The sequence below is a fragment of the Peromyscus maniculatus genome, chromosome 15, assembly GCF_049852395.1.
Source record: "Peromyscus maniculatus bairdii isolate BWxNUB_F1_BW_parent chromosome 15, HU_Pman_BW_mat_3.1, whole genome shotgun sequence".
Classification (NCBI taxonomy): domain Eukaryota; kingdom Metazoa; phylum Chordata; class Mammalia; order Rodentia; family Cricetidae; genus Peromyscus; species Peromyscus maniculatus.
The window spans coordinates 30,253,556-30,266,368 of NC_134866.1; the positions used below are offsets into that span (position 1 = coordinate 30,253,556).

At 39.5% G+C, this 12,813-nt stretch overlaps 1 protein-coding gene across 2 annotated transcripts in view; it reads right to left on the minus strand.

Annotated features, from left to right (window-relative positions):
- The window catches only part of LOC102906580 (UDP-glucuronosyltransferase 3A2-like), a 33,934-nt gene extending 21,622 nt beyond the window's left edge, over nucleotides 1–12,312 (minus strand). The window contains exons 1-2 of one of the 2 annotated variants that reach the window (XM_006994713.4): nucleotides 12,019–12,312; nucleotides 8,025–8,123 (exon numbers count right to left, since the gene is read on the minus strand). In XM_006994713.4, coding sequence (XP_006994775.3) covers nucleotides 8,025–8,123; nucleotides 12,019–12,112 — 193 coding nt within the window. In that variant the 5' untranslated portion in view covers nucleotides 12,113–12,312. Of the gene's footprint in view, nucleotides 1–8,024; nucleotides 8,124–9,148; nucleotides 9,289–12,018 lie in introns of those variants that run through there. The other variant, XM_076551792.1, reaches the window with a different exon arrangement.
- Between the last annotated feature and the right edge of the window lie 501 nt (nucleotides 12,313–12,813).

Below are 12,813 nucleotides of genomic sequence, written 5' to 3' on the forward strand. Positions count from 1 at the left end.
AGTAACAGTATCCTAACAGGCAAAGTGTTCTCTCACTGTCAACATAGAATGAACTGCTGCTGGAGGTCAACTTGGGTTTTAATTTGCATTAGCACTTACATGCATAGTAGTCCAAGTTGTTGACCTCATGACTTTAAAAAGTAACTCTAAAAAAGTAAAATGGCCCTTCTTGGAAGACTAAAGAAAGACATCCAGCCACAGTTGTAAAAAGTCTCATCAAAACAATATACCCTTTTATGAATTACGCCTCCATTAAAAAAAAAAGTAGCCCCAAATAAGAAGCAGCTCTGAAAAAGAAAATATAACTTAAGATATTTGAAAAAATACTTGCAGCTTGATCTGCACTGACAATGATTGTCGAAGCCTAGAATTCAACATTTACAAATTCTCATTCACACACACAAAACACACTATTATCACACAACTTGTGTCTTGAGAGAATCTTCTGCTTTTTAAATCTTTGGCCTCCCAGTCAATCTTAAGTTCAACCAACTCTAACTGAAACTTCACTCAGAATTTCACCAAGCTTTTCACCCACACATTAATGCTTGTCGTATCTTTCATCAACTGTCAAAATCTGAAGCCTGCTCAGAGATCGCCAGGCAAAAGAAAGCAAATGAAATACACAGAGGTTATTTCAAAACAGAACATAACCATCATCTAAAAAAAAAAATGTCATGATTCCCGATTGGGATCATCCCTTGTTTCCCACGTTGGACTATTTCACACTCCGGCACCAGCCAAAGGACACGAGAGCTGGCTCTGGAGCATACAGTCTCTCACACAGATGTCCCCAGAGGAACACCAGAGACAAAGTCACTCGAGGCCTCTCCCACACAGAGACTGTCCCACAGGGGCAGTGAGGGAGGACACCCACTAGTCTGTGGAGATCCCTGAAGAGAGTATGATTCTTAAAATCTGGACTTTACATAATTCACATCAGCCCTGTTCAGGTACTTACTGGAAGAAAGATGCAGCTGCTTGCCAGAACTCAGCACTCCACTCCAGATCTCTGCTGCCTTAGTCTCCGTCGCGGATTTCCGAGTTCTGGTAGTTACCTGGACCACTGAGGCATTGCCACAAGACTTCTTCTCTTTTGAAACATCCTTTTTCTCTAGATATTAGGATAGCTACACCAGCTTGTTTCTTAGGTCCATTTGCTTGGAAAGCCTTTTCCCAGCCCTTTACTCGGAGGTAGTGTCTATCTTTGAAGTTAAGGTGTGTTTCTTGTATGCAGCAGATGGATGGGTTCTGTTTTCTTATCCATTCTGTTAGCCTATGTCTTTTTATAGGTGAGTTGAGACTATTGATATTGATGGATATTAATGACCAGTGATTGTTAATTCCTGTTATTTTTTGTGGTTGTGTTGTGTTGTCCTTCTGTGGTATATGTTGGTGTGGGATTATCTATTGCTTGATTTTTCATGGATGTGTTTAGCTTCTTTGGGTTGAATTTTCCCTTCTAGTGCTTTCTGTAGGGCTGGGTTTGTAGACAGGTATTGATTAAATCTGGTTTTATCCTGGAATATTTTGTTTACTCCGCCTATGGTCATTAAGAGTTTTGCTGGGTATAATAGTCTGGGTTGGCATCCGTGGTCTCTTAGTGTCTGCATGAGATTTGTCCATGATCTTCTAGTTTTCATAGTCTCTATTGAGTAGTCTGGTGTTATTCTGATGGGTTTACCTTTATATGTTACTTGGTCTTTTTCCTTTGTGGCTCTAATATTTTTTCTTTGTTCTGTGTGTTTAGTGTTTTAATTATTATGTGGCGAGGGGACTTTTTTTTTGGATCCAGCCTATTCGGTGTTCTGTAAGCTTCTTGTATCTTCATAGGTATTTCTTTCTTTAGGTTAGGAAAGTTTTCTTCTATGATTTTGTTGAATATATTTTCTGTGCCTTTGAGTTGGTATTCTTCTCCTTCTTCTATCCCTATTATTCTTAGGTTTGGTCTTTTCATGGTGTCCCAAATTTCCTGGACGTTTTGTGTTACGACTTTTTTGTCTTTAGTGTTTTCTTTGACTGACGAATCTATTTTCTCTATCGTGTCTTCAGTGTCAGAGATTCTCTGTTCCATCTCTTGCAATCGGTTGGTTATGCTTGTTTCTGCAGTTCCTGTTCGTTTTGTCAGAATTCCTATTTCCAGCATTCCCTCAGCATGTGTTTTCTTTATTGTCTCAAATTCATTTTTCAGATCTTGGAATGTTTCTTTCATCTGTTTAATTGCTTTTTCTTGGCTTGATTTGATTTCTTCCCATTTTTTATTCGTTTTTTCTTCCATTTCTTTAAGGGAGTTTTTTATTTCCTCTTTAATGGAGTTTTTCATTTCCTCTTTAAGGGAAGTTTTTATTTCCTCTTTAAGAGAGTTTTTCATTTCCTCTTTAAGGAAAGTTTTTATTTCCTCATTGAGGGAATGTTTTATTTCTTCTTTAAGGGCCTCTATCATCTTCTTAAAGTCATTTTTAGGGTTGATTTCTTCTGTTTCTTCTGTCATGGTATGTTTAGGTCTTGCAGGTGTAGAATCACTAGGTTCTGATGTTGCCATATAGGTCTTTATGTTATTGCCTGTATTTTTGCGCTGGCGTCTACTCATCTTTTTCCTCTGTGTGGTGCAGGTGGTGTCTGTGTCTGAGAGTGCCTCTCTTGTTCTAATTTTTAGTCTTGGTTTAGTAGGGGTTCTTGGTTAAATTGGTGCTATTGGGCTGTTTCTTCAGGGGCAGCTGATTTCAGTCGGTGAATTATATACTTATGATTCTGGTGATCTGGTTTAGTGGCTGAGTAGCGCCTTCTTCTGTGTTCCCAGGTCACGTTTTGTTCATTTGTCAACTCCTCAGCTGATCTTGTTTCTTCAGACTTCCAACTGTAGGCATCTGAATCCTCTCCCAGATGGATTTCAGTTGAGCAGGGTAGTCTCACCAACACCTCCAAGTTGTTGGGTTTCACAGGATCAGCAGTTGGGCCCTGGGTTGTCCCCAGACAGAGTGCCCAGACTCGCCCTGGTTCCGACCCACGGAGATAGCCTCTTCCCCAGGTGTTGGGGCCAGGGGCGTCCCCGCTCCAAGCTGCGTCCGCCCCTCTCCATCCCCGGGCCTGTCCACTCCTGTGGCTCGCCGCCACAGGCCCACCTGCGTCCACTTGTCTCAACCGCTGGGCCTGTATGTCCCTGTCAGCTGCCGCTGGGTCTGTCTGCCTCTGCGGGCCGCCAACGGGCCTGTATATCTCCGCCGGCTGCCACCGGGCCTGTATGTCTCTGCCGGTTGCCGCTGGGCCTGTATGTCCCTGTTGGCTGCTGCCTCTGGGCCCGTCTACCTCTGCAGGTCGCCGACCTGCATCCGCCTGTCTCCGCCGCGTGGCCCGTCCACCTCTGTGGGCTACCGCCGGGCCTGAATGTCTCTGTCGGCCGCCACCGGGCCTGAATGTCCCCTTCGACCGCCGCCGGGCCTGTCCACCTCCACAGGCCACCACCACAGGCCTACCTGCGTCTGCTTGTCTCCGCCATCTTGAATCTCTCTCTCTCAACAAAGTGGTTTTTACATGTTTGTTTGTGGGTTGTTTGATCAAATTCAATGGTTCTAACTTTAGTCAAAATGCTTATTCAAAAAAAAGAAAGGAAGAAATGAAGGGAGGGAGGGAGGGAGGGAGGGAGGGAGGGAGGGAGGGAGGGAGGAAGGAAGGAAGGAAGGAAGGAAGGAAGAAGGAAGGATGTAAAAAAGGAAGGAAGAAAAAAGAAAGAGAGAGAGAGAGGTCAGGCCACTATGCCTTAACTGGCCACTCTGGCATGTTTCCTTATTACTCAAGGGTTAATTAACAGTCTGATTCCACTTTTGAAGTTTAACTCCTAACAATTTCAACCTATGTCTCTCATTTTACAGAAAAAATAATCTCAAGACATCTGTTCTTGATATTGATGATAATTTCAAATCAAGACAAGCAGGCCAAAAACAGAATCCTCACATGAGACTCCCTGGAGAGTTTCAATTAGTATTTGTAGACAGACTATAGGATTGCGACTTCCTTTCCATTGTTCCTAGATCATGTGTCTCAGCCCAATCTTATATTAGAATCTCAGATTCAGTCATGATTGTAGATTCCAGCACACACTATGGATGACTCCCCTCAATGGAAGGATTCTGACATTTGTGTCTGCAAGGCAGTGGTGCTCATAGCAAAGAATTGGATGGCTGCCCTGTACGACATAATATCCTGCTGAATAGATCTAAATGAATGTTTATGCCCACACAACACCGATAACAATGACACAGGATCCTGGAAAATGCCCTTTATGTCCCTGCATATTGCATGTCTATAGCTTAAAAATGCTATTAATGACGTTGCATGGAAAAGCACCCACAGCATCATTACAACACAATCAAAGGTTCACTTCAAACTTGATTTTAGCCTTAGACCTCTCAAAATTGCCATTCTTTTTGACAATTCTGATTAGGTCTCTCTAGAAGAAGTGATAAATATGAGAAGCTCAGAAAAACACACATCATCACTGAGGGAAGTCACGGAACAACCAAAAGAAGGAACTGGGTGTGTGTCAAGTGTTATAAAAGAACACACACAATAATTTTAGAGAAAATTACAAAGGAATTTCCTTACATTTTTTATCTCTAAATTAATAATAATATCAGAGGAATTGTACCAGCAGAAACATTATTAATGGCATTAAGACACATAAGAACTAAGGTTACAAACATCCATGGATGATTTATTCAGGTGACTCTTCTTAACCCTCAGAGTATAAATTGCCCGACATTCTGAATAAAGCTGTCTGTTGCATGAGACTAGTCTCATTTATCAGCTTCATTATACCCAGCTCTACTGCCTCTAGAGTGGTAAAGAAACCGGCAGTGAGTACATATTGGCATGCTTCTGCAAAGTACATGCATATTTATTCCACAAGAAAAAACACAAATGTGTTCTTATGACAGGGACTATGCCATGCTCTTATTATGATGCCAGCATTTGCAGTAATATTCATTCAGGCATCTTTTCTTTATAGATTTAAAAATATTTCAAACTGGATTTTTAAATGGAGATAGGGTGAACAAACCATCTCTGGTTTAAAATGATATTTTCTAATAGATTCTAGTCATTGAAGGCTCAGTTTCATTCATTTTGGGTAACATTATTAAATATTCAATGTTAGAAAGGATCCATAACATTACTTTTTTGTCAAACTGACTAAGTGCTAAGAACTTTAGTATGTGTTAGATGCAAAACCAAGCTCATCATAGGTTGTTTCAGGAAATTACTTTATACTTAAGACTGTGCATACATAGTCTCACTGAGGAGGGACCATTCTTTTTTTTCTCTAGTTTTACATTTGGTAATTTTGTAAAAGCATAGAAGGTACTTATTTGTAGTGAAATCTTCTTTGTGTTAATACACTCTCTTACCATGCTTGCCCCCATTTTGAAGAAACTGGTTGAACGGAATCGTAGATGGCTATTGAGCACATGTGTACAGATTCAAAAAGGTGGAACAGGATGGAGAGTCTAGGACAATGTACTTCATGTTACTATATGTTTATTCTTAACTATATCTGTAGATGGTAATGTTTCCCACATAGTCAGGATTCAAATATCTATGAATAAATGACTAGAAATAGGAGAGAAAGAATTCACTGGCTGTTTTAGGGATATGCTAGCAATGGGTCCATTCCTAATCATTGAAAGTTTGTAGAGACTATAAAGAGGCAATGGCTGGGGAGGGGAATCCTGAAGAATAGTACTGACATAGGACACATGAAACATGAAAGTAGAGGAAATTGTGAAAAATAGCAAGCTTTAAGTGGTAAAGAGGACAGAAATTTAGGGGAAAGGTGGAGAAAGGACTACCAAAACTAAAGATTATACAGAAACCATATGGAAATCTACTAGTCTAAAGGCTAATTTTGAAAGAAGAAAATAAAACCTAAAAGGGCCAGCAGATAGTTCAGCAGGTTAAGAAACTCACTGCCAAGCCTGATGGACTGAGTTTGATTCCTAGGACTCAGACACTGGAACCCTAGATACTTTTATTTCTTCAAGTTGTCTTTCATACAGTTTTTCAGGTTGAATAACCCCAGAATGAAAGTAATCCAGACAAATAATCAATGTTCACATGTTTCAATAGAGATTTTTCAGTTGAAGGTTGGATAAAAATGTTCTAGCAATGCTGTTTCTATATTCATTAATCCACTTAAATTCTGCTGAGAAATAAAAAGAAAGTCTAACCCATTATCACATCTGAAATGTCCAATATTTATGGAAGTAGAAAGGACCTCTGAGTTGGGAGTGGTGACTCATGCCTATGAACCCAGACGTTGAGAAGCTAGGATAAGAGCTTTCCCTGAGTTTGAGAACAACCACGGGTATATGAATATGTTCCATGAAAGCCTGGGCCTGTCTGAGAAAAACTAAGAAAAAAGAAAAGAAAGCAGAGAACACAAGAAGGGGAGCAAATAGCAGTGCATAGTGCCAGGGAGAGAAGAGAAATAAAATAAAAGACAAAACAAAATTTAGGTCAACAACACTTGCATCTAAGAATTAAAGACAATTGGTTAACAGACATGGAGGATTTCTTTGTAGAACTTTTGTGCATAGGTTGCTAAAGGATAAAAGAGTCAACAGCTTTGAGCAATATGTTAAAGGTTATGAGACTAGACAAAACAGGATAAACATAAATTGCAATTATAAAACCAGACTGTTGAGGCAAATTAAATGAATACAAACACACCCAATAAACAAAAAATTGAAGTTTTCTGGACTTCTGTGCCCTGATCTATCAGCAGAGACTGGTGGTCTTTGATTTGCTTCTGATTCCCTGTACTCACTAAGCTAAATAAGAACTTCTGATATCATTCTGCAGAGTGTTGGCGGAGCCAGTTATTCTTCATGAATCTGGGGTTTTCTCAGTCACACATCCTAAACTTTTTAGCATAAATATAAAGGTTATTAGAAAATATTTCTTAAATTGTAGGTTTTTATAAATATAAACTGAATTATGTGGATCTGAGTGTAGCTATCCTTAGATAATTAAAGTCCTAAATATGGCAGAATATGTATATTCAACACTACTTTTAGACATACTTGATATGAAATTACTCAAAATGATCAATAATGATGTGTAGTGTTGACTGTCAGTGACATTCAAGTAATGGAATATTTAATCTGTTCTAGTGCCATAACAGAATATCTGATGTTAGTTAATTTATAGTGTTAATATACTGAGATGGCTCAGCAGTTTAAAGTGTATACTACTGTTGCAGAGGACCCGTGTTCAGTTCCCCAAATCCACATCAGGCAGCTCCCAACTGCCGACTAACTCCAGGTCCAGGTGATTCAAACACTTGTGTTGGCCCTCTTGGGCACTTGTATTAATATGCAGAAATACACACCATAACATGTAAATATACACAATGAAAATAAATATAAACCTAAAGAATTATTTATTTTATACTTTTAAATATTGACAATCCAGAATTGTGTGGAGCCTCAGGTGGATGTCTTTTCACTGCATCATAACACAAAAGGTGATATGTTTAATATATAGTGAGCCACATGACAAAAGAGAAGAAAAAGGCCAGAGAAGGGAAGGCTCATTATTTCATAAACACCTACCCCACAAAGAAAATAATCTACCCAGGGAGGGACAATGTAATTCCTTTCCAAGTGTATACCTTCATAGGCCAATCAGCTTTTACTAGGCCTAATACTTAAAGATCAATAATGTTCAATACCATTGGTTCTAGCCATCACATTCAACCAATACCACAAAGTAAAATACAGAATTATATCACATGAGGCCAAGATCACAAAGTCTAATGAGATCTATAAAACTTATATACACACACATACACACATTTAAACATACATACATACATACATACATACACACACATATTCACACAAAAATATACATGTAACATGATTTATATCTAAATAAGATTGAATACAGAACTTATATCAAGCAGTTCTATACAAAAGCCATTATTTTTTATTTAAAGTGACTTGATGTGTAATTGATTTTAAATGTACCTGGGGTGAGAAACTTTTCATGAAACAAATAGGTCACATTATGGCCATGGTCTTGAAGAATTTGTGACACAAGGCTCATCACTATATAGTGGCTTCCACCTAGAAATAAAACATAAGTTCATTTTTGTGGAGACTAATGAAAAGATTTCTGACTACCATAAATAACTGACATTTAAAAAAGTTCAAAAGTAAGTGTAACGATATAGATAGACTCATGATGCATAAACAGAAACCAGCACTTCCATGCCCTCAATTACGTTTCAGGTAATATCCAGGACATGAACCCAGAGCTCTGATCGATAACAGTTCTCCATCAAAGATAGGAAGGTCACGCCTGAAGAGTTGACTCAGAAGTTAAACGCAGTTGCTGCTCACACAGAGGACTCAGGCTCAATTCCCAGCACTCACATGATGCCTCACTACCACCTGAAACACTAGTTCCAGAAGATCTAACACCCTCTTCTGGCCTCCATGGGCATTTCATGCACATGCTACACTTACATACTATATGTGCAGGCAAAGCACTCATAAACACAAACATAAAAAAAAAATCTTTTTTAAAAATCTAAAGGTTCCCATCTTGATTATTGAGCTACTCTGCTTGGACATTGGGAAAGAAAAAGGGAAATGATATCATTATAACCCAAAAAAATAAATAATTTTAAAAGCAAGTGAAAAATGGAGTCAGAATTTTTAGCAAGAGTGTGCAAGTCCCCTACTATAAAGATACTTATTAGAAAATGTATATGAATTCATTATGGGAAACTATAAATGTGAGTTGTAGTCCTGCAAGAGGCAGCCCAATCTCTTCACCCTTCTTTTCTCTAGGTTCAAGCCCATATCTATAATCTGTTTCTCGCCAACACTGAGGTACTCAGGATCCATCTCTGAAAGTGATCTAAAGCAGACACACTGTCCTTTGTGAAAGGTTGAATACAATAATTCAACCTTTATACTGGCACACTTCCAAATTTTGGCATTCTATTATTTAGACAAAAAAAAGTAAATATCATTTGAGCCACAGAATACAGATTTATAAGACCCATCTATCTTCAAGTTAGATGAAACACAGCAAGGCACAATAGAATCCTCCTCAGGATATCAAGTCATCTTTTTAGATTTACCTTGGAAGAAAATATTCCCAATATTCACACTTTAGAAATTTAGGGCAATCTGGATCAGGCCCTCTGAATAGGTGAGACAGTTGATTGGCTTGATCAGTTTGGGAGGCATCTAGGCAGTGGTACCAGGTCCTGGGCTCGCTGCATGAGATAGATGTTTGAAACCTGGGACTTATACAGGGACGCTTGGCTCAGTCTGGGAGGAGGGGACTGGACCTGCCTGGACTGAGTCTACCAGGCTGATCTCAGTCCTCGGGGGAGGCCTTGATCTGGAGGAGGTGGGAATGGGGGGTGGGCTGGGGGGAAGGGGAGGGGGGCAGGAAGGGGGAGAACAAGGGAATCTGTGGCTGTTATGTAGAACTGAATAGTATTGTAAAATAAAAGAACAAAGAAAAAAAAGAAATTTAGGGCAAGTCTCTGAATGTTCTGCCTCTGCCACTGAGGAGACTGTGTTATTCCAGGGCTTAGGAGTACATCTAAATTCTAGTGCCCCGTTCTGTGTAATGACTACTTCTACAGCAGCTGAAAGAAAACATCTGCTTTACATAATTATCATCAGCCACGCATAGGTGGCTCACACCTTTAATCCCAGCACTCCGGAGGCACAGGTGGATATCTCTATGAGTTTGGGGCCAGCCTGGTCTACAGAGTGATTTACAGGACAGCCAGGAAAACATAGAGAGGCTCTCTCACAAAAAGAAAAAAAAAAAGCACAAAACAAAAAGACCACAAAGCGGGGAGGGAAGGAGAGTTTGCTCTGTGTTTAAAGTACTGGATCTTCTTCCAGAGGACCCAGGTTCAATTCCAGGCACCCTCATAGAGGCTTATAGCCACATGTAACTCCAGTTCCAGAAGATCTGATGCCTTCTTTGGAGTCCCACAGTGCCTGGGTACATAATTAGCAAACAACCAGAAATGCAGGTAAAATATTCATACAATAAGAATAAATAAGAATTTATTTTTATCATCAACTTGCTAAAATAGTTAGGAGTAATGAAGAGGACCAGATAAGCTAACTTACTATTTGTTGCTCAAATTCTAAAGATCATATAAAAAAAAAATCCAGGGCCTGATATTGGGCTAAAAGCTGGGATATCAGAAAGACTGAAGGAACAAGCCACAGGTTACCTCACCAACTCCACCAATCCTCTGACTGAATGAATGTCTGAGTCCTTAGCTGAAAGGTCTCCAGCCAAAAAGGGCTTAGTTCCTGTCCCCTCATGCCTTATATACCTTTCCCCACCCAGCCATATTACTTCCTTCCTAGTGCGGGCATTAAAGGCATGTGCATCCAAAGTACTGGGATTAAAGGCGTGTTCCACCACTGCCTGACTCTGTTTCTCTCCTAGATTGAACCAATCTCTTCTAATCCAGATGGCTTTCAACTCAGAGAAAACGGATCTCTGCCTCCTAAAGGCTAGGATTAAAGATGTGTGCCACCACTGCTGGGCATCTATGTTTAATCTAGTGGCTTGTTCTGTTCTCTGATCTTCAGGTAAATGTTATTATGGTACACAATATATCACTACAACTATTCATTGTTAAATCCATAATGTCAGTAGCTTTGCTATAAAGCAGCATTAGGAGCCAATGATGAAATGCTTACAGTCTAGAGTTCCCTTATGACTATGACATCTAAAGGAGGTAGAGTTTCAGATAGTCACTATAGTCACAAGGAGGTTAGTGACAAACTATCTTTGCAAAATCTCCTTAGTAATGATACAGAGTAAGCTCAGATATCAGAAGTCAGTAAGAGTAGAATCATAGTCCGTTCAGAATGAATAACTCTACTTTTGGTAATGAATTATTAAAAAATATATATAAGTAACCCATCCAGTTTCACTTGTTTTTGGTTAACTTTTAAAAATCATTGATTTTAGAGGTCATGGAGCACAACATGTGAGTTATTTGTTGACAACTTGGCTTTAGGTAATATCTATTATGAGTGTACTGTGATCACACATTACAAATTAAGTTTCTAAGTTCTTTTTGCAGAAGCTTGAAGGTTACTTATGTTAAAATCTTGACTCTTTACCAGAAATACTAGGTATCCAAATTAGGATTAAAATAAGATAATGCATTTATCAATTCTGCCTTCCTACAATATCTATGTCCATTCCTGCCCTAATCCTTGGGTCACAACATATTCAGTATGAATGCAAACACGTTAAAAATTGTAAAAAAAAAAAAAGTGTTTTCACAAAGCCTATATATTGGTTTGATGTGAGCTCTTGACTTTTGATACTAATGTGTATTTCCCCTACTGAACCCTGACTTTTATCACTGATTGATGTGTATAAAGCCCTACCCAGTTTTCATGAGCCCCAGACCAAACAATGGAGCCAGAACATTTGTTGTGTTCAGAGTAACATAGAAGTACCTACAATGAGATGATGCCATGATGGCATGACATGATGACATGATGGCAGTGACTGAGTGCCTTTATAGAAGAACAAGAAATACTTTTAAAGACAGAAATGTTTATGGATGTAGCCAAACACCTGAAAAATCAAGAAATGCTCATTGTTCCCTTTTTTGGAACAATAGACTAATCACTTTTCTAATATGCATTCCATCTACTCACAATCTAAAGCCCCAGTAGAGAAGCCTTTCTCATCTTCCTTATAATATACAATTCAGTCTCCTGCTGCTGTTTCCACATCAGATGCTATTTCCACCTACAATTTACCCCCACTCTTTGGTAGAATCACTTCTGAGCACCATATTTCACAATGCACCTTTCCTCCCCTAGGTTTGATCTAAGCCTAGCTGGAAAATCTCCTGCATGGTCAGTCCACTGCATGCTGTTTGCATGAGACATGTTAACCCAAGTATACTGGTCTCACAAGACTATATTCCCAGCAAGCACTCACCAGCTATAGATATAGTCAGGATTTTTGCAGCATCCAAGAGAAGAACCTCAAGGAGAAATAAGCTCACTAGAATCCCAATCCAATGCTCAGCCATCTGTAAATCAAGTGGAGCACAGGCACAGGATGCACAGCTTGAGAACTGTGTGCCACTAAGGGACCCTGTGAGCCTCTGTCACAAAGCACTGGCTGTGGCCTTGAAATGAGGTAAAATGAGATCTTACTCTGGTCTTCCAAATCTCCTCTTGCTCTTTGCCTTGTCTCTGCTGATCTCTTTCCATTGGACATTCTGTTTTCCCCTCCTTAGCCAGAGTCAATAGAGGAACAGGGGCTGAGTTAATATTTACCTTGTCCTTTAGCCACAATATCCTCTTTACTGCCCTTAAATAACTCTCTAAATTGTGAATGAAGGAACCCTGAGAAATCCTGTCAATGACAGTATCTTGAAGCGACATGTACCATGATCCTTTTACAGGCCCATTTCCCTAACTCACAAGAGTCTGCCTCCTCTGTCATTTCTCTATTTGTATCCTCTTGTCATATCTGTAACCCATTATGCCAGGTGCCAGTCTCAAAATCGCCAATAGTGTGAATGTAAGCTAATGTTTCAGGAAAACACCTTATTGCCCAAGGGCTCTCACTAGTCACAAATTATTGAAAATGTGTTAGTGGCCTAAGTGCAGAACTTTACCCCCCAAAATAAAATATGTACCTGTCTTTACTTCTTACTCTGTGACTTGTTGTGCAACTGGGAGGCTGGACCATAGAGTCCTTCACTCCTTCTCCATTCACTTCCTG